The sequence below is a fragment of the Melopsittacus undulatus genome, chromosome 6, assembly GCF_012275295.1.
Source record: "Melopsittacus undulatus isolate bMelUnd1 chromosome 6, bMelUnd1.mat.Z, whole genome shotgun sequence".
Lineage (NCBI taxonomy): Eukaryota > Metazoa > Chordata > Aves > Psittaciformes > Psittaculidae > Melopsittacus > Melopsittacus undulatus.
Window position 1 is genome coordinate 50,974,380 of NC_047532.1, and position 27,458 is coordinate 51,001,837.

Genomic DNA, 27,458 nt, shown 5'->3' on the forward strand with positions numbered 1-27,458 from the left:
GGAGAGGAATACTGATACACTTGATAGTATCTAAGATAGCTCTGTAATTCACAGCTGGATATCTAAGCTTCACATAGCCTTTGGCTTTTAGCAGTTTTGATTAAAGAAAAAGTGCTTCATCCTTACCCAGCTTTTAAGAACTCTTCATGAGAAATACAAAAAATGTTGACTTGCTTTAAACTGCACTCACATACCAACATCTCCCAAGCTCCAGTAAGCACAATTAATTATTGCTTCTGAATAAGCGTTCCAGTTGGATTAATGGGGAGGTTAATCTCGTCAGACTTGGTAACATAATAGGATTCATACCAAGTTGTGTGCAGTCATCTTCCTTTGCTGCTGCAGCACAGTTTGTGTGAGGGGCAGTAACTGCCTGCTGCTGCCCCAAGCCAGCACAGCTGGTTTTGTGGCTGTGCAATGAAAGAGGCAAGGGAGACCAATCAGCTTGGGCCAAAAAAAAACCCGTTCATCCACAGACATTTATTGTAAGCTGGAGCAATTCTCCCACCTGGTTCATACAATGCAGCCCAAGTGCAGAAAACCCTCAGGAGTAATCTGTAGCAGGTACACAGTGTCATCCACCCCTGTTCCAGTCACTTCCCAGGTGCTTGTCTAAGTATAGAGGAAACCATATCTCACTGGAGGACTTTTTATCCTCACTGTGTCAATATACTTCTGCAAGCACCACACAGCCAGCTGAGCTGTGAATGTCTGGAGTTCACAGGCTGCAATTTCAATGAATTCTCATTAAAGAATTGCTCTTTCACATGCATTTGGAAGAATGAACCATCATTATTTCAGAGTAGCAACATAAATGAACACTGCCTCAGATGAAGGGCACAGTTCATGCTTCTGAGATTGCTTCAGGTTTTGCAGACACAAGCAGCATCACATCAGTCTTGAAGAAGATATTTTATGTTCCTGCATTACCCGAATCAGCAAGAGTTCATTAGCTGCTGTGCCACAGTGTGTAACACAGCATGCAGCAGGCAGTGGCTGGCTGCAAAAGGCTAAGTGCTGCCTACGATACACAAAAAAACACTGCAGCAAGGCCAGTTTGCACAGTTTATTAAATAACAAAGAAAAACCCCCACTGAGCCAAAGTTCTGTAATTTGAAATTTGGCAGAGAATGGTTTTAGACACCGAAAAGGTTTCCTCAGAATACCTTTCACCTTCTACAAACAAAACTAACATCAGAACAACTCCGAAATCTAAATCAGAATATAAAATTCAACATATAGCATATAAGTCTTCAAAACAAATGTTTTATTGAGAACTAAATCATACATCTTGCAGTAAATTTCTTAACGGTAGGATATATTACAGAGCTATACTTGTACTAAGAAACTGAAATGGCAAACAAACTGGGATGAGCAAGAAAGGAATACAGGAGGGGAACTGCGGTCAAAGTGGAAAAACTCCTCTGAGATTCTTTAACTACCACCCACCCCTCCCCGAATCCCCATAGCCTCCTCTATAGCCACCACCTGCTCCTCGATAGCCTCCTCCTCGATAGCCACCCCCACCGCCGTAGCCTCTCCCTGAGCTACCTTGGTATCCTCTTCCTCCTGAGCACCTGCCAGAGTAGCTGTAGCCATGGTACCCTCTACCCCTGTAGCCAGAGCCATGTGGGTAACCTCCCCAGCTTCTGAAGCCACCTCCATTGTCATAGCGACCCATTTTGGGGGGCCGAGGACCATCGCCATACCTGCAAAAAAAAACATTAGTTACTTGATGCAATCTTACAGATTCCTTCAGATTTTTTTTTTAATTACAGGAATGACCAATTCCCAAGATGCTCAGCTAAAATGCCTCTAATATCTGTTAACAGAATACAATGTTTGAATTACAGTTGTGCTTTTACACCTTGTCCACTTCAGTAAAGAAAAGCTAGGAATGGCCTATCATGGCACCTAAGTAGTTTCTCCCTCTAAATCTCACAAAGATCTACACCTGGGATAGGAAGTTTTCCACTCAATTCCACTTCTCCAGCTCTCAAAAAGTCATAGGGAGCCCTGATCCTGTTTATGTGAACACAGTGATCTTTATTTTGCTCCTCACAAAGCACAGTGAAGTCTACATCAAAGCTGTTCTTTGTTTTTTCCTTAGATTACTAACAGCTCACAAGTGTTTTCATTTTTCTTTGCTTCAGAAGTCATGAAAATGAGAAGCAAGGAAGAGATGCAAGCACAGACAAATATTTGTTTTATCTCCAGAGACAAAGACCAATAGGTTTGCCCAAAGTAAATTTGGATTATCTTTTTTTTAAAAGTCATTGTGTTTTGGATGAGACAACAACAGCTTTTATTCCCAAGAGCCATTTGTCCTTCCTATGAAAACAGACAATGATCTACCAGCATCAGTGTCAGAACATGACACTTTTACATACATGCAGACTACAGACTTTGAAACAAAAGCCTGAAGCTTCTGTCCACACAGGAGAAAACTCTCCTCATGGTTTTAGTTCTGGATTTCTGCAGCCACTGTGCAGGGAGCTGACAGCTCTGACCTGCTCTATTCAGGCTCTTGCTGTCCTTGAGGGCAGAGGTGGTGAGCACTCCTCACCCAGAGCTCCAACCGCACAAGTCAATGAAGCCAAGCTAACCTTGCATTGGCAGCCATAAGACCAATGCCTGCGGCTGACGGCCTGGAGATCTGACGGATCATATTCAGCATTCGCTCATATGCTGGGTCCAGCTGCCGAATCATCTCAGGATTCTTAGTCACTTCCACAACAAGAGCTTCCATTGCAGCACGCAGAGCAGTGATGCAGGCAGCTGCATTGTGGGACATCTTCAGCTTGATCCTAGAGCACAGATTAGTATATTAATGTATCACAACTTCTAGGAGACAACCTGTTGTGAAATACGTCCTGTAGAGTGGCTTTTCATTGAGTGATGCACATGCTGAGCCAGAAATCTGTATTCTCATCTTTGACCTATGAATTTGTCAATGAAAAGCATGAAATTCAGAAGGCAAAATTTTTAAGATCCCTAAAATTTGACATTGATATAACTATCCATCTGTTTACATTTTCTCTTGAAATTTAAGACAAACACCACCAATACCCTAGCATCAAAACAAGGAGTAAAACAAAAACCTAAAAACATGAAACTAAATATTAGTGAATTAAGCTGAAGCAATTCTTAGCCTCCATTTTACTGAGCAGGGCAGGGAGAAGACAAAATCCACATGCTATTTAGTCATGGCCATACAAACAACCATTTCTCTCCTCAAGCTGTATTCTGGGATTTCAAAAACAAGGTTTTCTCAGCCTCCGTCTGAAGAGGAGGTGCAAAACATATAGTACCCTTACTCACATTCCAGTTAAAGGGGAAAATCTCAGCCATTTTTATGGAAAGTGCCTGGTATTATGTTTCCAGTTTAACCGGACAATCTGCATGAAACAGTGCTGCCACTATAAACCCCTCCCTTCCTCACAGGAAACAAATGTAATGCCTTCACAATTAGCCTATAATGCACAGCTTGCCATAGGGCTCCTATTCTATAGAGATTTGCATCGTGTTAGCAGATGCTTGCCCTCAGCCTGTGTTCTTTGACAGACTTGCGTATTATGAGCACCAAGGAGGTCCATACCAGTCATCTACCAGAATGAGCTCCCCATCAGACAGGACTTTCTTGGAGGCAAAGAGAAGCAGCTGCAGCGGGCTCACCAAGGTCATTGCTTTGGCAGAGATAGCTCGTGTTCGAATCTGCAGGTGGAAGAGGAATATGATTCTTGAACTGGAAAACAGATCTCTACACCTTCCTCTGGCCACTGAAACCAGAGAATTTTCTCTAACAAAAACAACACCCTACACAAAAAAAATCTAGGTATAATGATAGGAAATTACAAGAGCACATGTGCAAACAAAACTGAATGTGGGCAGATGTTTACAGGGATTCAGCACTGGCTAGTGTAAAATAAAACAAAAACCCCATAACAAAAAAAATTCCAAAACCCACAGAACAAAAACCCACAAAAAAGACCCAGAACCAAACACCTCCAACTAAACACCAAAACAACATGCCATTTTATAGTATTAGTTTTTCCATCACTGCATGTCCAAAATTACACAGCTGATGTTTTGCAAGAGCTAAGCTATCTTACACTGTGCCAACCCAAAAATGACTAAGGCATAGCTGAATTATCTTCCACCTTTGTCACTGCTGTGGCCGTGATGGGAAGATGATTGCTTCTTTAGTAGGGGCCTACACATGCAAACTTGGAAGTTGCTACACGTCCATGCAGCCAACCCACTTTGTCATTTCATAGAAACAAGATCTTAAGCTTGTACCTGGAGTGAGCATTTGGAAAATATCAAGCCAGCTGTCCTGAGCCAGAAATAACAGCACTGACTACACAGGCTACTGCCCTTAATTTTAAAGGAGGAACTGAAGAGCAGTACTTAGGATTTCAGCTTCCCACCCTGATAGCTGCCTTTCTCCCTCCTTCCTTTCATACAGGAGCATCATGGGCAGAGGCTGTTGTACCTCTGGGAGGAGATTTGCTCCCACCTGGAAGTTACCACACATGCTCAATGGAGAGAAACTTTCAGACTTGAATTTGTGACAGAAAAATGGCCAGTGCAAGGAGCACTGAACATGCAGGTCAGCGAGAGACTGCTAAATGCAGCAAAAAACAGACAACCCATCCTCAGAGAGAAGCTGTCTTTTGGCAGGTACATAATAGTTAAGAAGAGAGGTACATAAAAATCCTTCCTTCAACCCCAGTCTCACCCAGGTCCTCTCTTAGCCACTCTTAAGCCACCATCTTAAGTCACTCAATTTCCCATGTTTTGGTTTAATAAAGCATAGCTTTTCAAGTTCAAAAGTCTTCTGTTGTTTGTACGGGAACTCACTTTTACAGAGATGGTTGTGGCAGGTCAAAGTTCTGACCCATTTGGGATCCTAACATAAAGGGTGAAGAAGAGGCAAACCCTCATTACAGCTCTGAACTATGTACATGGGAATACAGTGTCAAGCTGAGCCCACAGCCAGGGCACAAAGGAGCCAAAATTCCATTTATTACTGTGGGGTTTTGTGCCATTACTAAAACAAGCTGCTTGTCAGGAAAAAGGAGCGAGGATATAAAAATTAGCATAAACAAACTGTAATTGTGAACTAACCACTGTTAACAGGTGACAAAAAAAAAACAACCCAACCAACCAACCAACTCCCCTAAGACCAATCTAAGTACTGCATAGTGTAGGTTTTTTCTTATGGCAAGAGAGACAGAGGCAAAAAGACAACTTGGTAGCAAGTGATCAAGAACAAATTAAAAGTCTTTACCTTTTCTCCAAAAACAAAAAAAGGCGATGGATACTTGATTTCCTGGCTGCTGAAAGGGCAGTTGACAGATGACTTGTGGATGAGTGCACTATGCCCCTCAGTGGTAAGAATTTTTCTCTTCTCCTTGTGGTAGCAGACATTGGGGTAGACCCCAAATGCAAGCAGAGAGATTACAACATCCAGATTATTATCCGGTCCAGTGTTGTTAAATGGTTGAGTCATCAAACATTCTGTTGACAGAGAACAGAAGACTGGCTCACATCCACAGGTCACGTAGGACAGTGCAGCAGAGTTGTTTAGGATCCTGGATCAATGCATTTTCTGACTGAATCAACTGGTAGATATGCATCTGTTCTCAAATGACCTCTGCACTCAAAACATTTCAGTTCTAGATTCAATTTTCAACTTCATTAATTCATGGAGAGAAAAAAGTAGAAAAATACTAGTAACAAAAGAGGTCTTTTTTTCTCCTGAGCTTTTCAAAAACAAGGAAACCGGGGTTTGCCCAGAATGTGCTGTACCACAGTGTGTTTACTGTCACTTGTTTTGGAGATAGATCTTTTGGGGGAGGTCAGAATGGATGTTTTCATTAGTTTATTTGTTACAAACCTCCCCAGAGCCTTTGGTGGTTTGTTTTCAGGTCATCTTGCCCAGAAATAAAGTTAAGGATAAATGCAGCAATGATCCTAGCAGCATGGGGAGATTTAAAAAAAAAAAAAAAAGAAAATTAAAGGAAAAAAGGAGGGGGAGAAGAACATCTGCTGAATCCAGCCAGTCATGCCATTTCACTGAGCAAGCTCCTCAGAAACAGACAAATTCAGAACCTGCTCACCTTGAAGTTCTTCCTTAGAAAAAATAATAACATGCAACACTACTGCACACCCCTCCTGTGGCACAAACCCAGAAAATCATAGGGCACAGCACATTATTTAGATCACACAGACTCCCCTCTAAAGCTAATGAAAAGGAGGAAGGAAGTACAGCATGGCATATTTTGGAGATGCAACATGTGAAGGAGAAAGAAGATCAGTGAGTTAATTCTCCAAGGTCAATTGCTTAACAGATTTTTAATCTTGCAGGCCTAACCTCAGCCTCCAAAATCTCCCTATGTTGCTCCACGGCTATCACAGCTTCTCTGGTTTTAACAAATACGACAGAATGACTCAGCACTAAAACATCTGAACACAGCTGTAAAAGCAGAATGGCTTTATGGCAAATCCACTATAGGCCTCTGTGCTTGTGTGCTCATCCTAGATTATCTTGCTTGTTCATTTCTCATCTCATAATGAAAACCACAGTCATTAGATTACTATGCCCAAGCAGAATCACCTTCAGGGAAGCCAGAACTGATAAGTATATCTTTCAGCTGGACTTTTGCTTCCCAAGTCATTCTAAGAGTAGCCATGCTGAGTCTTTTGTGTTCACAAAATCTTTTTTCTGCTTCTTCACCACCCATTCTAAAAAACAAACAGAGTGAAATTAGAAGTCTCTTCAAGAAAAGGGAAAGTGCAACAGTCTAACTGTTATAGCATCCACTGACATATCTAGTCTGGCCACAGATCTGATCACCCTGTGTTACCCATAACTTCTCATCAAATTTTATGCCAAGATAATATACCTTGCATCATCCCAGGCTTGGAAGACGGAGAGCAAAGCAACATGATCTGAAAACCTGCTCCCAGCAAAATTCCTATGGACGTAACCCAGACGTTTGCCTTCACAGATAAAAGGTTCAGGGAAACAGGTAGCTGCAGAGATGGTACAAACAGCATCCCCCACACTGAAAGAAATCACAAAAAGATCCGGTTTATTCACGGTATTGTTGCCAGCAGGTTCTACAGGCTGTTGATACTAGTAAAAACTTCTCCACAAGAGATCTTAGTAATTTGGCCTTTTTCTACCAGGGTTCTTCACAGAAACACTTCCCCAGAAGCTAATGTTAAAAATTAGCTCCAATTCCAGTACTTTCACAACAGCAAGAGCTCACAAGCCCCTTTGTCTAATCTTCCCTCCATACACCATCTTCTGGTGAAAAGGACCCTACAGCAATCACAATTACAAATAACACATCTCTACTTCTCCCAAGCAAAACATGTGCATTAATTTTTCTTCTTATCTAGGTGTCACATTTCACATATCCCCACCTCTAGCTCACTGCTATACTTGAGTCCCACTCTTACTTCATAAATATTCAGCCTCTACTGCTGCCTTGCAGTTAACTCTGAGTTTCATTACCTTATTCCCTGTACTTGAATTTATTTATCCTTTGTTCTCATGAATATTCAGTCTCCTATTCCCAGCTATAGCATTTATTGCTCATTTAAATGTATTGTTTTTTCTCTTGTAGAGTGCATGTCCAGAGGCTGAAGAACTCAGAGAAACAAGACTATGACCATTGAGACTACTAAACTTACTAAAAAATACAGCCCATTATCATCATCTTGCCAAGACGAGGTTCAATGGGAAGTTTGGCTAGGATTCTTCCAAGAGGTGTCAACTCATCATTGGAATCCAGGGCATCAAGCTCTGAAACAAGATCTCTTATTATCAAAGACTGTTAGCTAAACCTTCTGTTCATCAAAAAGAGACCACCACAAACTTTCTCTTCCATGAGGCTTTGCTTTCCATTACCTAAAAATTTTTACCTGAGCTCATCCTCAAAACTATCGAATCACTGTCAATAATAAAATTTAACATATATCTGTGGCTATTTGCTGTACAGACAGATGGGTCTCATGAGTATCTCTCTAGCCATTTGGACATAAGCATTAAACTCAACTTCATAAACCTCTTTGTAAGTTAGCATGACAAACAATGCAAGTGTGATCTTTAAAACCCTTTCAAGATATAAACAAAAAACGTGAACTTATGGTTCACATGCTTTATTTACGACTACTTTGGGAAACTTCAGCAGAATTAAAAGCTTGACATTTAAAAAAATGAAGTCCCAGCCTTTATAGCCTTAGTGATTAAATGGGAAAGCAAACAAATAAAGGACTCCTTAGCCATTATCAAATCAATTTTTCTTGGTATCTATTGAACCAAAAGCCTGAAGAATATTTTGAAGAATAGCAAGTCAGATCATCCTGAAAACATTCTAGTTGTATGCACACACTGGAAAAAAACCCACAGGCTACCCAGGAAATAGAGGCACATGCAGAAACTGCTATTTGACGTTAAAACTGAAAATGTTGCCTTTTCCCCAACTTTGCATTTCTTATCTGCAGTGTAAGAAAAATACTAACAATTTCTAAATCAAAAAGTCATTAAATTTGAACACATATCCCTAGCTACGTTCTTCATTCTGGTCCTCCTCCTGTATACAGGCAATGTAGACGTGTCAGTTTTTTCCTAAAATCAATAATCAAATAGGTATTTCAGTTTTTAGAAATTTTAAGAGCTTATGTAGTGACATTTGCCAGGAATACCAAGAATGTTTGAGATCACAACTTTAAATCTAAAGCATCAATTTAGGGTTCTTCCCTGCTCCATTTTACTCATATTCCAGTTAGTACCTTCAAAAAACTAGGAAGACAGCTTAGCCCCCCCCTCAGCTTCTTCAGGTTTAGGACACTGGTGCTTACATATTTATAAACTGGAGATATAAGTACTTTGCAAAATACTGAGATCTTGGCTCAGCAAACTGTACAAAGCAGAAATTACACAATAAACTACTGACCCCCCTTCTTCAATACTTTTATAGAAGTTTTGTAAATGCCTTAGGCACTGGTCTGAGTCTGTGTCACAAAACAGCAGTGTCACAGCTGGACTCTATGTCATACACAGCAGTGCCACAGCTGGAAAACAGGAAGCTGGAAGCGAGCATAAGTTACTGGTAAAATAACAAAAGCCTTAAGTTTGAAGGCTCGAGTTTCTTAAAGAAATGACTGTCCACTTGGGAATTCAAGTATTTCTTCAGCTGCAAAAGACACAGCCACCCACACGATGCATCCAGGAAACACCTTGCTGTTTCAGACAGCATGCTACTACACAAACAATTCAGAGATATTAAAGCAGTTTGTACATAATCACTATACTCCAAATCACCTGGAGTCAGCTTCATTAACAAAAAATCTTGCACACAAACAGTGATACCTCTTAGTGTGCGTTCTGCTTCAATCACTGCATCCAAAGGTGGTGGTTCTATTGCTTTGGCCAAAAACTGACCAATTCCTCCCAGACGCAGCAATTTGATGCTCAAAGCAATTTCATGAAGTGGTGTTCGAAACATTTCGGGTGTCATATGGGTCTGAAGTCTTGAATGAGAACAAAAAAGCCCACATTATTCTCAAAACAGGGTTTGATCACTATTCCACCAGCATAAACTACTGCCATCCAAAGCAAATACTGCCTCCCAGCCAACCCTTCAGGTCTCGTTGTACTTGTGTAGCTTACTTGTGTAGGCATTTCTACCAGTACCTGTCTTCTGTGCTTCTCAATTCTCATCTCAGGGTAAATTTTAAATGGAATTGCAGAGAGGATATAGCCCTCACATTGGCACTATCTGGTGTGGTTTCCAGTATGAGCTGACTGCACAGAGTCTGCACAGCTGAAGCCCAGTTCACAGCATAGCTGTGTCCAGCCCCACACCTGCCCCCCAATAATCATCTCCTGCATGGCTAAGGAAGGTCTTCCACTCCCAAGACAAACAACCTGCTTTCAGCCTACCTTATGCACAAGCACTTCTCTACTTGCCCTTCTATCAACTCCAAAACACCTAATTTGTCCTGCACGTTTCTGCTTTTATCACTAAGAGGAAGTATTTTTGCTGGATACTTTCCAAAGGTGGTTTTCTGATAGGAAAAAGACCTCATGGAAACAGACGGCCTTTAGCACAGCATTGTTAGTGGTCATTTAGATTGCTGGTTGAAACCTGAACTTCATAGGAATGACTGCAGTGAGTGACAGAAAGCTAGAAAAGGTTTCACAACACAACTTGAACACAAGCAGATTCAGCGGTCACCAGATTTAGACAGTATCTCTCAAAAGATTATCTGTACAAGTCCAAACTCTCCTTCCTAGGCACAGTGGAGCTAGTATATTTTGGTTTTATATTCTTTGAAGAAAGGTAACCTTAAAGTCATGAAGTCACATGATGATTTTAGTAGCCCAAAATAAGTTCACTGGCAAAAATTCTTAACACTCCACTGTGCTAGACAGCAAATCTAAATAAATTTGAGGAATTTCAGTGAAGTTTTCGATCAACTGATGCTTTCAGAGGTTACAGAAAGAAGAACATGAAAATACAGCTATGTAACAGTTGAGAGAGGAGCACTGAAACTTTCATAAGAGAGATCAAACACTGAGTGCAACAGCTGTGTAGACTTCTACAGCCAGCAAAATACTTTCAATCCTCCAGTAACTGAGAAACAGCTTAGCAGATAGAAGAGGTCAAAAGCCTCAGCAGCAGGGAAGATGCTAGAGCAGCATGAAGGGGCTTCCTGGCCAGAGAATGGCAATGGAGACAAAAGTGGCATCTGTCTTCCCTCCTTTTTACCACTTTAATGACAGAATTGCCTGTTACATAAAGATGCCAGGATCCCACAATGCCTGCAAGCAGACTAGAGCCTTATCCTCATTACAAAACTCTTTTCCTCCTTGCTTCAATCCCCAAGAACTGTTATTTTTCTCCCAAGAAGTTCTGTAAGTTGCAGTGAAGTTCTTAATAGTAATATAATGAATTATTTGTCCACCTCACCCTATGGACAAAAGCATATAAACACATATAACTTTCTTTAAAGCAAAAAAAGTTAAATGACTTCTGAATGACTTCTTAAGTTAAACTGACATCTGTGATGTCAGTTCACAGATTCCAGTGTGAACTGACATCATGCACCTCCTCTCTGTGCTTTCTGAAATCATTTCCCCAGTTTGACCAGAAATAGCAGACAATAGTTCTGAGGGAACTCTCAGAGGTTCTTTTATTTCTAAAGAGCACAACATCACCTTTCAAAGCGAGCTCTGCTGCACAAATAGAAACAAAACCCAGCACGCACACGTCCAGCTCTTCCTTTCCTCTGCTCCAAATTAGTTTTTGATGCCCAGACTGTGGCATAATTTGTCATGTTATTATGAGCAGTGAACAGCTTCACTTTTTGTCTGTCAAGAAAAAAAAAAACACAAAACACCAAACAAAACAAACAACAAAGCACTTAAGACCAAACGCTCTCATCTCAAGTCCTGCCAAATCAGTTCTTAGTTTATTCCTTGCAGCCAAACTGCTTTTAAGAAGCAAATGACCCCTGTATGACTGGCTAAGTTTTGGCTAGTTAGAGATCTACCTGGAAGCTAAAGTATCACACAAAACATTGTCCCAAGCTATATACAGAATGCATTTTTTGCAACTGTCTCAAAAGCTTAAAATTCTCATGCAATTCTTGAGATGCCTGTGTGCAATGTGCTCAGAGAACATGCATAGCAAGACAACGTATGCAACCGACTACAAAAATCTTCCTCTTTTCTACCAGCTATACACCAAGAGTTTGTAATACTCCTTGGGCAGATGACATACTTCAAATACGTGTGGAGACCCAGTGACACTTCACATGAATAGTGCCAGCATGAATCTAGCTGACCAAAACCAGCCCAACGAAATGCCAATGAGATTTGTAACTGTGTTGAACAGCTAAAGACAATGCAAGTTTGTCTTCAGTGAGTCAGTCCTCAAATTCAGCTTTGTGACTACAGGAACACAAGGCAGTTCTTCATGTTTGGAAAATCTTTTCTGCATTCCAAAGAATAGGGTTTACAAAACAAAAAGCTACTTCATGAACTCACTTGCAGGAGTCTATAACATAGACCACATCATTGATGGTAATGCTAGTCTCGGCAATGCTGGTAGATAAAATAACCTGTAAGAAACAGGAAATGCATATTAAAATACATTTGGTCTGAAAAACTTACAGATAGACTGCAAGATAAACTACATAACTTATATAAAAAAGTCCGCAACACATTCCACAAAAGCACAACACAACTGCACACAAGGAAGGCTCTCATACTTTCATTACTCCAGCAGGCACGGGATCAAACACTCGACGTTGCTCCTCCAGAGGAATTTGCGAATGCAGAGGTAAAATCCTATACTGGTTACCTCCTAAAACATGAAAATAAGAAAGTTAGTAACTACCACCACATGAATCTCATTTATTCTTTGCACAGCACAACATAATAATTTCTACCCATTCATTCTCATAACAAATCCAGCTCCTTAAGTCACTCATCCAACTCTCAACACAGTCAATAGTTTCCTTCAGAAAATAGGAAATATAATAGAACACAGTTGCTTGTACCAAAGCGTGGATTCATTTCTAGATGCTTCTGCATTGTATATATCAAGTTCCAGCCAGGCAAGAAAACAAGTACAGCTCCTGGGACATTCAGAGTCCTGATATAAATTAGCAGGGCTTCAATGAGTTCAAAAGAAGTTTCTTTTTCATTCAGCTGAGCCATGGCATGCTTTGTTTCTGGGCCATATTCATCACTGCAAATAAGGTTGCAATTGGTCTGAAAAAAGACAAAACAGAACACCAAATAAAAACATCACACACAAAAGAAATCATATAAATGAATTTACTCAAAACTGTGGAGACTGGCTGGTCAGGCAAATAGTAAAATGAGACACATGGGTAGTTTACAGGGAAGACCATCTCAGATACATCTCACAGACTGATCCAATGAGCAGTTCAAGCCCTGATTCCTCAGCTTTCTAATGTAAGAGCTTAATTATAATTTCACTGCACTAAGTTATAACTCAATACAAATTTGCAGCAGGAAGCTATCAAACTCATTTAACTTCTGTCCAGGTGAACTGGGATAATGTCCTAAGGAGCTTCTTGAGAAACGCTGTTCATTTTTAAAAAATTTCAAACAGCCAACCTAAACAGTAGTTTCAGACCTACAAATTAAAAGCTGTATCATGAAAGTGAGTTTCTTGTCAATGTCTTTAAGCACTAACAGTATCAACTGTAAAAGCAGGGAAAGAATCTAAATTTTCACCCTTGAAAAGGTATTGCTAAGCTCGTATTTCTGTATTTATTTCTTCTTCCAAGGTTACCAAACTTTTCACTTTTAAAAGCATTTCATTTCTACCTTTAGAGATGGAGGCTGACAAAACACGAGAATTGTACCTTTAACGAAAGAAGTTTACAAGGTCAATGAAAAAATTACATTCTATTTCTGAAGTTAACACAATCTTTGATACTGAACATACAAAAGCTGCTAAAAATGTGAAGTTCAACAATGCCCAATAATTTACACTTTAGCTAGAGTCCTAACTGGCACTTGAACAGGTTTTGATATTAAGAAGTCAAACATACATCATCATCTTCAGGACTTTCTTCATCCTTCTCTTTCTTCTTCTTTTCCTTTGGTGGAGGAATGAACTGAGTCATTTGAATGCAATCTTCTAGAAAATAATCTGCAAGGACAGTCAAGAATTGGTTATCAAGACTGAAGCCTGTGTAAGTGAACAATCCTTTTTATCACCTCCTGAACTCCTCCCTGATGTAATCACGATGTTTCAGAGTACAAAGCCAAGACTGCAGAAAACTCCTTGGCTGTCAGCTAAGGTATAAGAATTATTTCCACACTATTCCTATGATTACTCTTCTATTCAATATACTTCCGCATATTTTTTTTCTGGTTTGGGTTATAAATACTGGTTGATTAAAGCCATTTTCATTATTCCTAATATCAAAGACAACTGATCTGAAACTTTACTATTACCATCTCATTCTCTAATGGAAAATACCCCAAGTAGTAGTGCTTTTGGGGTGGTAGTATTATTTGTTTGCTTTGTGTTTTTAAACAAAATGGTGCTACAAAATGGTTCACTATTACTGACTTCTTTGCCCAGGGTAAGCCACATCTGTAAAACATGGCAATCCACAGGAAACGCATTATCTTGCTTTCACCACAGTCCTGAAGCATGTGACTAATAAAATAAAAATGAACGCAGTTCCTGAAAGTACAACCAGTGATTTACCTTGGACAGGAAAGGTTCTGCCAAAGACCTCAATGATTGGACAGTTGAAGAAGTATTCACAAAACATACTAGTGTCGATGGTAGCAGACATAAGGATAACCCTGATTTCAGGATATGCCTGAATTACATCTCTCAGCACCACCAGAAGAAAATCAGTCTGCATATAAACAGAATAAAAGCATCATTAATTTCCTACCCATAAAAATCAGTATCTTCCCAAGAGACCAGAAGGGATTACAAAGACATACATTTACTGAACAGGAGTCTTGCTGGATTATGAGAAGTAACAAGTGTCACGGAAGTGTTACATAATCAGAAACAGTAGTCAGAGCTTTATTGTGAAAATACTGCAGTTCCTGGGATAAGTGAATTTTAGGATTTCCAGTGCAAAGAAGGGTTATTCTTTTCTCCGAATGAAAGAAACTAAAGAAAAGCATTCAAAAATAGTTTGCTTCCTTCCTAACAATATATTACAACCTAAGGTCTTTTTAAACTTCATTTATATCTAAAGTAGCCATAGTTCATAAAATAAATAGGAATGGTCAAGTGCGGCTATATGCAAAGTTTTATAGTTCTGTTTAAACATGGCATTTATGTAGCTTCACCATGCAGTTAGGCAGGCCCTTACTTCAACAGATAAAATTCCAGCCTCATTCAAAATTTCAAAACTTGTATTTTATATCAAGACAAACTTGGTAAATGAAGAGATGCATCAGAAAAATCTGCATTGCAATTCCATCCAAATGAGTCCCCAGATTCTGTCAAAACAAACTTAAACATCATGTCAGAACTTAACTGTTTCTTGCATTGCTGGTGTGGGCAAAGTTCAAAACTATACGGGAGAACTAAGGGGACAGAAAATGTTTCCCATTTCTTAAATGACATACAATCCCTCCCCTAATTCTACTATCATTTTTCTTCATGTCAAAACCAAATTTAAATGTGTCATGATCAAGACTGCAGCTTCTGTAAATACCACTGCTCTTCTGTTACAGCAATACAACATTGTCAGTATAAAAAGCACTCTAAAATAAAAGTGACATTCAGCTCCCTTATTTGGACAAGACATGTTTGTACTGTGGTGTTCTATTTTCCTTAGAGGACCGGGACAGAGAAGATGATCCTAACAGGAAAAAAGACATAGGGCAGCAAGGAAGCACAAATCCTTGCTCTTCCTAATCAGGTAAAAAGCAATTAAGAGTTTCTAAAAGTCTTACTGAAGATGGAAAACTCATATACATAGCATGTAGTAACATAGAGTTTCTTTTCATACTAGAACAGATACAGAAGATAAACAGAACAGAAGCATAGAGAGAAATAGGACTGTAATCACCAGCTAACTCACATTAATGTCTCTCTCATGGATCTCATCAACAATAACATGACTAATGCCACGGATCCCAGCCTCCACCTTTCTCAGAAGAACACCTTAAACAGACATAGGAGATAAATGTTCATGTAAGTAAAAGGGCAATCTTCCCCCCTTGCTGTTTCATCAAGAACAGTTGCACTGGATTAAAAATCAAGAACTGTGCAAGCTGCCCAGTACTTTTTACAACTCCATCTCTAATTGCTTTAATTTGTACAAATGATAGCGAGAGTATGAAGTATTACTATTAGAAAGACTCTTTCTTCTTTCCCACCCAATACTGCTTCCCCTTCTATCTTGTAAAGACAAAAAATATACAGCAATTTTATCTCTTCAAGAAATTATTTCCATATGGTATTAGACCTCTTTTACCACACTTCCGAACAACAATGTTGATTTTTGGACAACAGCATGTCAGCAAACTTCTATCAGAAACCCACAACTGTTCAATCTTTTAAACCAAATTTCTAAAAATTTTAATCTAACCATATTTCTGATTTTGCTGCTACTCAAAGAATTCAGACCCTTTAGTAAGCCCCAAACATAAACAGAACAACACAGACCTACGGTGCAGAAGAGCACACTGGCATGTGGCCGAGGAAGCACAGATTCAAATCGCACGCTATATCCACAACTTTGCCCAGGTTGTTCTCCTCTCTCATATGACACACGCTCTGCGACAGAAACCGCACTAATCCTCCGAGGCTGAGGGATGAAAAGGTTTTCCCTGACTTAATGATAAGGATTTGCAAGTTCAACAGAACACCATTGAAAACAAGAAATTATAAATGCTACATGTGTCCTGCCCTAAGATTTCTTTACAGAGTAGTTATTAAACAGTAATACCTACAACAACAGGCTTTTTTTCTTCTGAAGTGGTTAATGCTGCACATAAAATTACAGAGGGATATAAGGATATATAGGAACTACCAATTGGCATTTGCCAAATTATTTCCCCTTGGTCTGCCAAAAGGTTTTCACCTGGGCAAGGTATAAGCCAGGTTATCCCAACTGTAGGTACATGAAAGAACAACACTCCAAATGAAAAATATACATGACACTGTTGTTTCTCCTACATGTAGGAATAAGGAGGTGCTTCTATGAACGTCTTGCAATGATCATCACATTTCTCAACACATCTTAATAGGTGATTCCTAGTATCTGAAAACTTAAATGGCTGCATTTGTAACGTATTCCTCACCTGTGTCACAACTATGTTGCACTCTGCAGCTCTGTTGGTTCTGATGTATTCATCCAGGATGTACTGTGGCACTTGTGTGGTTTTGCCACAACCAGTGGCCCCACGAATTACAACAACTGAATTGTGATGGACTGCATCTAGAATTTCACTTTCAAAATTCTTTACAGGTAAGTCCTCTCTCTCTTGTTGGATCTGGGAAAAAAAAAAAAAATTCCAGCACATTTCCAAAAATCTAAAAAAACCCCCTAAAAAACAAAATTCCCTATTCTGCTCCACATCCATACTTTGTCTCACTCTTCTACACAGGTTTCACTTAAACAAAGCAAAAACTTTGTAAGAATAAATTACAGTTTGCATTTTTTCCTTACACAGCACAACATATCTCCATATCCACTCCAGCATAACATCCAGCGCTTCTGAAAACTTGGTGCTTATTACTACTGAAATCCAGCCTTTCACACTTTGTATACACCACATTCAACCTCTTCTGGAAAATAAAGACTAGTGCAAATATGCAGTGTTACAGGAGGCACACTTACCTTTTGTAATTCTGGATCTTGCTCCAAACGGTACAGGAAATCACTTTTCAAATCCATGCTTATTTGCTCTGGAGTGAGCTGTCAAGACAGGACATTGTTTGGAGACTTCCTGACCCCCCTGCTTATCTATATAAGAACTTCAATATAAAATCAGCCACAACAACATAATGACTCCAAACATGAGCAAAGGATCATTTCCTACGTAACTCCCTGAGCTGTTTTATTTCATTCATTCCAGTGCGTTAAAATTAACACATCCTCAAGCAAGTGGCCATCCTCAAACAAGTTTCTCAGAAAGATCCAAAATTCTCAAAAAGAATGATTGCTTAAATTTATAAACTCTAACTGCTTGAGAAAAACACTTTATTCAACAGTAAGCTAATGAAAGACTTAGCTGATCATTAAGACAGGGGGTTTTAATGAAAGGAGTAAAATAATGTAAGCACATAATAACTCACAGAATAGTAGCTAAAAAGCAGAGAAGGAAATATATTAGCCAACTCTTGTATTTCAACTAAGAAAGAATTCTGAAGAAATTTGAATTTGTTACCAAAAGGCTAATTGATTTTACTGAAAATAAGTTAGCTGCACCATGACTAGCACATAGAAATCCTAATGAGATTTGAAACCTGCTCCATTTGCAGTGCCTGTAAATGTATTATGCTTTAAACACCACCATTCAAATATATATAAGTTACATATTTTTAAAATTTATATATAACGATCAATGTTAAACTCATGTCATTTATGAAAAAAAAAAAAAACTGCAGCCAAAAGAGATATTACATTATTACTTTGGTTCTAAGCACTCTCCTTCCCTGTTTTAGTAAAGCCAAGTTCCTGCCCTGGGCATCTTTTGTGACCAGGTTGTAACAGTAACCAAACTAAACTTCCAAACTGGGCAACTTAGTGAACACCAGCTTGCAGCAGTTTCTCCTCCCAGAAAAGAAAGTCCTAGGATAGAAATATGGGGAAAAGAGGCTACCAAATTATAAATATGCCCAAAAAACTTACCTTGTAATTTCAGTTAGAACTTCGTGTGGGCTGTACAGTAGCAGGTGAAAAGTGAAACAAAGCAAAGAATTGGGACATCCAAGATGCTACTGCTCATAAAATCTAATAAAACATCAAATAAATACAAAGCTCTCCTGCTAAGGAAAAGACTTCTTTCCTCAAGTTCAAGAAATTTTATCAGTGTAGTGTTTTAGTGTTTCATCCTTTGGAACAGCTTACACTTTAAACCCTGAGTGGAGAAAATAATTTTGAAGTTCCAGAATTATGGAGAAAAATAACAAATTAATTTTTTAAGCTATCTTACGTTTGCCAGAGGACCCTCATCAATATTGCAGCTGGTCCAAGGGTTCCAGTTGGAATGAGGTGGTGACCATGGAACAACTCCCAAATGACTCTGTCTTTGTGATGGTTCAAAATGGGCTAACTTTCCAACATTTATCGGAACAGGATTACTGGGATCTTCAGGCTATAAATCCAAAAGCAAATTTGGCAAAGAAAGAGAAATGTATTAAATAAGCAGGCCTGATGTTAAATACTCAAGTGTCTGAACTGCATACTCACCAAAGGCACAATCTCCAGAGACAGCTCCTGTACAGTCTTTTGCAACTGATTTTCTAAGTCAGGAGACAGCGACACCTCGTAGGGTTCCACCTATTAAATGTTTAAAAGCCACATGTTGATATACACAAAAAGACAACAGAATCCAGAACTGCAAGATGCTAAGGAACATACTGTACCACCAAAGTCACTTGTGAAACAAGGCCAAAGAGCGCCATCTTCTGTGTTTAGAATTCACACTCTAAAGTTTTTGCCAACCTTTCACCCAACAAGAATCCATAGTTTTCTAAATAGCTTCGCTTAATTTCAGAGAAAATTATTCCTAAGCATGTAACTGAATACCAAAAACAGTAATGTGCCAGAGAATGAAACAAAATATCCAAGAATTGTACACATCATAAACAGAAATCTTTAAGCTTGTAGAAACTTTATACTGGAAAAAGTATTTATTGTAAATCGTATTTAATTTAATATGCTGTAAAACTAGTTTACTGCTCCATTCAATAACACGAAGTTATATTTCTGATCCAAATCACTGGCCAGAACAGAAACAGCTGCTGGTCTAAAGAATCAAAATTATTATTAACTTGTAAGCTGTCAATATAAATATGGAGCGCAAACTCTAACTCACCTTGCTTGTGTGTTATTAAAATGAAATCAGCAATTTCCAAACCTTCTATCAAACTCACCGATTCTCCCTTTTTCTTTGTCTGCCCAGAATAAGGTTCTATAACACCAAGATGGTAGAGCTGTCTAACCAAGGAAAGGGCACAGGACTGTGCTGCCAACTTCTTGTTTGATCCATGCTCACGACTGAAAATCCCTGCAGCACAGAAAGTTCAGAGCTGTAATAACTGATTAAGTCAAACAGCTTCCACAGAAGATAATACTCTGAAATGGGCTGACTTCACCCAGAGAACAGGTCTCATGGAGTTTCAAATCTTGATAAATCCAGAGTTCCCTCACAAAATCCCGCCAGGTCCCTTCATCAGAGGCCTCTCACTAGCTGTGTAAAGTCACTTACTGACCTCCTGGGGAACTCTTGTGAAGTTTTGGTTTTGCATTCAATGTCTAAGGAACTATGATTATCCTGTACCATCCAGCAACATTGTACAAATTTCACAGCGAGCTCTACATAAATGGGTATGGTATGGATACCCATTGCCTTGGAAATGTATTAGACATCACATTTCTCAGCTACGTAAAGAACAAGTAATTAGGACAAACAAAGCCTACCATATCTCACAAGCAGTTCTTTATGCTGAGAAAAAAAGATTAGTGGAAGCATGTAACGGACAAGCAGTAGAATGCAACAAGCAGAGCACAAAGGAAAAAGATACGACATGAGGAAACAAGCATACAAACATGAACCTTCACCTCTGGAAGTGGCTCCGAAATGTAACTATACAGGTCTGTACCCATGAGTATGACCTATTCCTCTGTATCAACATCCATCTCTTGTTAAGACAGAAACAAAAAGAAACTTACTTCTGCCCAACTGCTTCACATAAATGTTCATTTCTGCAACAAAGCTCCTGTAAACAAGAGAATACAATGGTACAATTGCCAATAGCTGACACTGACACTCCAAAAATATCCACCCTTTCCAACTTTTCTAGGCAAGTATCTGTGTCCTCAGTCAGAAACTCTCAAGTTATCAATGGTCAAGATAAAATATTACAGCTTTTAGTCTCTTTAACCCATACTTAGTAGATAACAGACTTGCTATAGAACCAGCAGATATTTAAGAAGAGCCCTGCAAATGCTGCCATTTGGCACTGAAATTTTAAGTCACATTATTAGTAAATATGCTCTGAGCTGTCTAAGTTTAAGGCAACAATTATAAAGAAGATAGCATGTTAATGTAACATTAACATGCATCTCACTGCACCATTAACTGTATCCCACATTATACTAACGTAACCCATTAGTAGGACGGGTTTATTAACAACAGTTAATTGCAACAGTGCAACAGCTACCCTGGGTTTTGCCACAGATTTGGCCAGCTCAAAGCACAGACAAAACCAGATCATTTAGCAAAGATCATTGAATATATCTGCACAGAAGGAGACAGAATACTTGAATTTTCATGAAGCCCTTATTGCCATACTCTGGGAACAGCCCACAGTCAAAACTAACTGCACAGCAAATGTCATTGTTTGCGCAGCAGTTGTACATATTAAGAATTAAAGACAAATTCTTATAAGCCAGGATTTAAACTGGCCAATGTGATTCAAGATGTATGGGCTTTATCAGACTGACATACTCTTTGAAAACTATGCCTTAGTACTTCCATAGCTGCAGACAGAACCTTATATCTGTGCCTTTCATTTCTTGCTGTAAACAAACAAATAAAAGGTTAAGTGAGGGATTTAAATTTCAAATTAGAACTCCTTCCTGTACTATGAGTGAACTGACCTTCAGGCACAGTGGCTTCATGGGTCGAAGGCCACTGGCTTTCAGAGACACAACAGCCAACTAAGGCACCGATGACAGTATGTTTCTCAGCCAGGCCTATAGTCAGCATTCAATCTCATTCTCCTCCACCTAAGGGGAGAACAGCAACACCAGAAATCAGTTTGCAGCAGAATCCCATGTGATTCTTTAGTACAGCCTCAGGAGCCCATGTGTGAACACGCACAGATCCGTGGTGTTGCCTGCTACTACCATCAGCAGTGGGAACACAAGGAGGCAAAGGCATCCCATACTACTAATGGAATCCCAAGAGAGAAAAGCCACAACCCATTCATTAACATTTAGCTCATACTCTGTGTATTAGGAGAGCAACGTCGATATTTACAATTTATACCCTCCTGTCGTAATTAAAATAAAGTTTCTAAATCCAAATTTTCCAGCTATTACTAAGTTCTTATACCATGTGACTATGATCAACAATAAAAATACATTTCTCCTTTAAGAACCTCTGAGAGCAAGGCTGACATTTCTGTTACAAAGACCATTACTTAAAAGAATTAAATAAATTAGATTGGTAAGACGCATGGCAACTGGTATTTCTTAAGAAAACAAACCAAAACTGTATTACTGTCCTCAAAATCACAAACACATCTGAAACTACTCCTCTCCTATTATATGACCAAAAGTATTAAATCCAATCATTTGCCCTCCTTTAATGAACACTAGAGCCCACTAAGATTGTTTCATGCCTACTCAGTCCATTGCAGCATAGTCAATTCCCTCTTCTGCCATTCCATCCAGGGCAATTCACACAAGCTTTCCTGGATGTAGTAAATAAGAAACCCTTAAATGCTTTCTGGAAGAACAGTAAGCAGGCTGAGAAACATACTGTCATTGATGGCCACTTTATTCTGCTTAAGTTTATATATTTTTAAATATGTTTAATGCTTTTACCTGCAGAAGGCATAACAAAATGAGCTGCATGAATATGTGCTCAAGAACTACACCTGCAACAAGTTTTTTAAAATTCCTAGTTCTGTACAAACTAATCTTTTTACATCACTCAGGGAAAGAAATGTCCTCGCTTCAAAACATAAATGGAGATGAAGTGACTTGCAGATAGGTTTTCAATGAGAATTTAGAACTTTCTGACTCCAACAGATGTATTTTAGATATTCTAAATGCTTATACGACTCAACAACAAAAGAATACCAGAAGCCCTGCAAGTGGGACTCTCATGGAAGACTGCAATAAGAAAATCTACTTATCTTTCTGAAAATAACTCTTCTCATAGAATATAAGTCCATATAACACAAAAAAAAAACCAAACCACAACCCCAAATGCAACAATAAGAACCCAGCAGCAGCATCCTATTGTTTCCAACCACAAAACATAATTGTATTTCACAAGGAATAATACAGTATCCTGACGTTTTGATAATTTTAAAGACTATTCCAAACAGGGGTAGAAGAAAAATAAAGTAAACCTCTTCAATTCCTTATGCACAATCTGTTATATGTTATTTTCATTTTGGAGAGGCACATGCAAATTTTCTGATAAAATGGACAGAAAGTCAAAAAAGTAATATCCAGTTGGTTTCAACTGAAATTTAAGACCCTCAAAACTCCTTTAGGAACATTTTGCCAAACTAATTTTTCCAGTAGAAGATTCCACTGCCAAAGTTTATTATAACAAAAATATAAATAAAACGTCCTTAAGAGACATTTCTACATTAGCAAATCTAAGCATATTTAAGATTTACTCAAAGCATACAAACACAACTACAGTCATACAATCAATTACTGCAAGCAACTGAGAACTCCCTCCATTCAAAGTGACACATCAGCAGTTACCCAGAGCATAGCAATCATTTTTAAAAGCTGCTTATCCATGAAAAACATCAGACAAAAAATTTCTTCAGCCACTCAAAACTCGGTACAAAGGCTCATCGCTCCCATTTCAAAAATCAAGGATTTTGTTGGATGATTTTGTAAAAACAGAGTTTTCTCAAATAGCATTGTGGAGCACTACAAGTAACTGTGATTAGCCACTGTCACTGAAGATACCTCTAACCCTTCATAAGCAGAAGGTGACCAAAACTACCAAACCTGTTGTGATCAGGCCCCATTTCAGTGTATTTATATTCTTCCTGAATCTTCTCCTTTTGGAAAAACTGATTCAGGCGTGCCTTGGCATTGTCCAAGGTCCAGCTCCCATGAAGATCAGCATTTAAGTCCACTTCTGATTCTGAGGTCTAATTTTGGGAAAAAAAAGTATCATTTACTAGTTTCTTATAGATTTCAGTTTTAAACAGACTTACAACAAGTCTTTAAATATGCATGTCTAGATGCTATTAAATAATATACTGCAGAAAATGCTAAAAGGTCCCCAGTATTTCCTTATTTTCACAACAAAATATCTATACAAATAACTGGATATTCGTAGTATCCAAACTGATTTATTTTGTTTCTAGCTTAAACAAGTTACCTTTGTTAAAAGTCAGCAAATAAATCTGCAGCTTAAGTTAAAACCAACAGCAAAATATATAAAATGAAACTGTAAGCTTGATTATATGCAAGCTAATGACATATTAAAGGGAGTGAAAGATACCTATTTAAGAACTAAAGGAGAACTCCATAGAATGACTTACTACCTGTGCTTCTTGCTCATCTTTCTTTGAATAATAATCTTGCAAATTTGCACCTCGATCCCACTGAGCTCCACGACTGTCGCAGTTTCCAGGTGCTCCACCTGGGCCATTACCTATCACATGGGAAAAAAATAAACAAAATAACTGCCCCAATGCATATTCTTAGCAATGGACAGGTATTGCCCAGCAATCTCAACAGGACATGACCAGTCCCTCAGACCTCATGTAGTCATTCACCCCTCTGCCTCAAAATTCATTCTAGTTTCTAACTATCTAATTTCTAACTATCTTCTGTCTGCAGAGTTATGCTGTGAGGGAAAACCCCACACAAATCTATATGCATATATTACATCCACATACATGCAACTTACAGTTTTCACACACTTACCTATTTCAGCCTCTATAAGCAAATGTGGAGGAAGAGGGCCACCCAAAGTAGAACTGGAACCAGTAACATCTCTATCTATTTCATATCCTCCATCGGGGATATCACCCACTGCTGGCTAGGAAAGAGAATTAAGTAAAATCTCAGCATATTTGTACAGAATAAGGTTTTTTACTATTTAGGTAGAAAGCTGTTCAAGCAGTTTAAAGAGCTCCTGCAACATTATATGATAGTTACTGCCAGCAGTAACCCGCCCCAGTAACACCCTTTTAAAAACTAAAGGAATAAATTGCTCAATATTTGGCTTTTTGTGGATGTTCTATAAAAGGATTTCCAACCAACAAGTAGCCCTTACTTGCTCAACAACCACAAACACTGCTTCCATTGATCAAACTATGTTATCTTATACAGATATATCCTTAATGAGGCACTAGAAAAAGACTTCCCTCCCAGTGTATAGCATGTGGCTTCATGCTTTATCTACTACTCTCCAAAACTGCTATAGTTACCCTCCTCCTCCTCAGCTTTTACATGTGAGTCACTGCTGATACTCACATGGTTCACAAAGCATTATAAAAAGCAGTGATCTTACTACACACGAGTAGCTAAGGTATAAAGCATTAATAATTTAAAAAATGCCTAGTTTGAGATGTCTGTGATATTTTTTGTTGTTATTTTATTTCTTTAAAGTGCACAGTATTCTATATCATAACATGCATTTAAAACAATTCTGTCAGGTATGAATATTTAGCATTTTTGAAGTCAGGCTGTACCTCACAGGTACTCTGAATTCTTTCCAGCCTCATCAATCACACAGACCAACACGCGGCTGTTTTTACCAGATCACCCTACAAGTTTCACTAAATGTATTCCAGCTTTCCAGCACTGCAAGCAGAAGTCCTGCACATTCAGTCTTCCTCACCACACATGAGTGCCAGACTGAACTCCAGGGCTGATATGCAGCTGGAGGCACAGCACTACAATTAAAGGTTATTCTTTCTTAAGGGGGACACAACAGCTTACTCCAAAAGATGGAATTTCCTCTTTCTTCATTTCATTCACCCGAACTAAGTAATTGACAAAGTCTCGAGCAGCATTGGTCTGTGCATCTTTCTTGTTCGTGGAGTTGCCCATGCCAACATAGTTAAAGCCTTCTACTCGAACCTGTAAATAAAAACATGATCTGTGGCATGTACAAGTGAAGGAATCTTGAAAGTAACACTGACTGAAACATCAAATTTCAGTTGCTAATAAGAACAGGAGAAACATTACTAAGCATTATCACGTATCTTCATACATATATAGGTATTTCTGTAGGTTTTGAACATATACTTTATACCTATTAAAGAAAACACCCACAGTCCATTCTCAGAAAGCATGAGTATTACCCAAAACCTTGATATAGAAAACAAATCAGTGTAGGAAGTGGTCCTGGCAACACACAGCAGCAAACTATGCCCAGGTTCACTTTCCTCAACCTTAATACCAAACCAACGGATGAGGACAGGAGTGAGCTTGTGCGCCCTCTACTGTAGCTCCACATTATCACAGCTAGCAAAATATAATCTATAACTTAAAGACAAACTTTAGCGCAGCAATTTTATACCAGGCTAGCTTACGTGACAGACTGCTACAAACTTTGATGAAAGAATGCTTATTCAAAATTCAGCCTAACCAGGTATTTTCCACCTGCTTTTCTGCAACCACTGCCCCTTATTTTAATGTTATTGTCCTTCTTTTACATTTGCATTCAGCAACTTTGTTTCATTTCCACTTCACTGTAAAGCACTTGCACATTTCTGATTTCCACTCTTTCACTCCGCTGATGAGGTGAACAGCTTTTCACTACAGTTAGTTGTTCTTTAAAAAAAAAGTAAGCAGGCTTGCACGTAACATTCCAGCTAGTTCGAACTAGAGTTTTGCACACCACAAGTGCCAGAGTGTATATGTCCTTTGGTGCTGAATCACACTGATAGCCAATAGCCATTTTCTCATCAAACACACTCCACTAATATTTTGCTTAACAGGTTCCAAACACTGAGCTTCTATTTCCAGCAGTCTAACCCAACAGAACAACCAAACAGTAACCATACTGGATTCGCAGCCATCTCACCAGCCTGTAGCAATAAGCAAAAGACAACATTCATCCTTTTCATCTGTTAAGTTTCTATGGATACCCACGGGACATCAATAGACAAAAACCAGAACAATGTAACTGTCCACACAACCATTTCATCGGAGTAATGCTCAATCTTAGTTACAGTACCTTTAAAATTGGTTTAATATCTCTGTGTTTCTCAACTTCGTCACTGGTGAGTTAAATTAAGGGGGAAGAAAGGGTATAATGACAAAATCGAGGTGCTTAGTGCAAATCTACGACGTTGTTCACAAACTAACCAATTCTGTACATAGCCTCGCACTTAGCATCTACTCCTTCTCAATAGGCAACCCAAATTCAAAGCTCTCTGCTGGCACAGCCACAAAATCCGGAGCCATAAACAGAATAATGTTACAGCAGCGCACAGACTAGCAGCCAATTCAACAGGAATTTTCTTAGTACATTTCAATGCAAATTCGGCAGAGGACCAAAGCATTTAATGACGGTGATGCACAGCAGCCCTTGTCTACAATTTCAACTGCACACAAACGCAAGGTAAACGCACACAATAGGCTTCAGAAAACAGATTCCTTTTTACTGAGAGAGAAATGTACAAGACTGCTTCACTCGCACAAAACCACCGAGCGCATTGTTCACCACGCACAAGAACCCTGCACACCTCGGCTGCAAAGCGGCTAGGCCTCCGCGGCCTGCCCTCCCCAGCGCTGCCTACCCCGCGGACGCTGCCCCCACCTCGCAAAGGAAGGTTTGCCGGCTGCGCCCGCCGCTGGCGCGGATCTCGTAGGCCGGCGTTACTCTTCTCTTCCCGCACCATGCGTAGAGGTAATTCTTCACATCACCCATGGCTCCAGGCGGTGAAGGTAGGGGACCACAACCCGCCCACTACTCCCAGCACCCGACCTAGCGTCTGCGAGCACCGCCCTCCAGC

General features: G+C 39.2%; 1 protein-coding gene across 2 annotated transcripts; it reads right to left on the reverse strand.

Annotated features, from left to right (window-relative positions):
* Positions 1–1,051: 1,051 nt before the first annotated feature.
* On the reverse strand, positions 1,052–27,373 carry DHX9 (DExH-box helicase 9). 2 transcript variants are annotated; one of them, XM_031049892.2, is made up of 27 exons: positions 27,263–27,373; positions 25,435–25,575; positions 24,415–24,529; positions 24,030–24,139; positions 23,485–23,630; positions 20,449–20,495; positions 19,650–19,783; positions 18,964–19,053; positions 18,707–18,868; positions 17,389–17,466; positions 16,850–17,041; positions 16,212–16,353; positions 15,625–15,707; positions 14,280–14,436; positions 13,612–13,712; positions 12,586–12,799; positions 12,295–12,389; positions 12,071–12,144; positions 11,240–11,392; positions 9,389–9,549; positions 7,708–7,819; positions 6,912–7,073; positions 6,623–6,750; positions 5,294–5,523; positions 3,599–3,714; positions 2,607–2,807; positions 1,052–1,709 (listed from the first exon to the last, which is right to left on the reverse strand). In XM_031049892.2, the coding sequence occupies exons 1-27, from the start codon at positions 27,371–27,373 to the stop codon at positions 1,439–1,441; spliced, it is 3,726 nt and encodes a 1,241-aa protein (XP_030905752.1). In that variant the 3' UTR covers positions 1,052–1,438. The 2 variants fall into 2 exon arrangements, with proteins under 2 accessions (XP_030905752.1, XP_030905754.1); XM_031049894.2 differs by lacking the exons at positions 23,485–23,630; positions 24,030–24,139; positions 24,415–24,529; positions 25,435–25,575; positions 27,263–27,373 and adding an exon at positions 21,379–21,500.
* Positions 27,374–27,458: the final 85 nt, after the last annotated feature.

What these genes read in the sequence shown, in the direction of transcription:
- DHX9 (XM_031049892.2), bottom strand. Translation starts at nt 27,373, where the DNA reads ATGGGTGATGTGAAGAATTACCTCTACGCATGGTGCGGGAAGAGAAGA. An exon ending in GGCAAACCTTCCTTTGCGAG is followed by an intron (nt 25,576 to 27,262) that starts GTGGGGGCAGCG and finishes TTTTATTTACAG; the next exon opens with GTTCGAGTAGAAGGCTTTAA. An exon ending in ATGGGGCCTGATCACAACAG is followed by an intron (nt 20,496 to 23,484) that starts GTTTGGTAGTTT and finishes TCTTGTTTACAG; the next exon opens with GAGCTTTGTTGCAGAAATGA.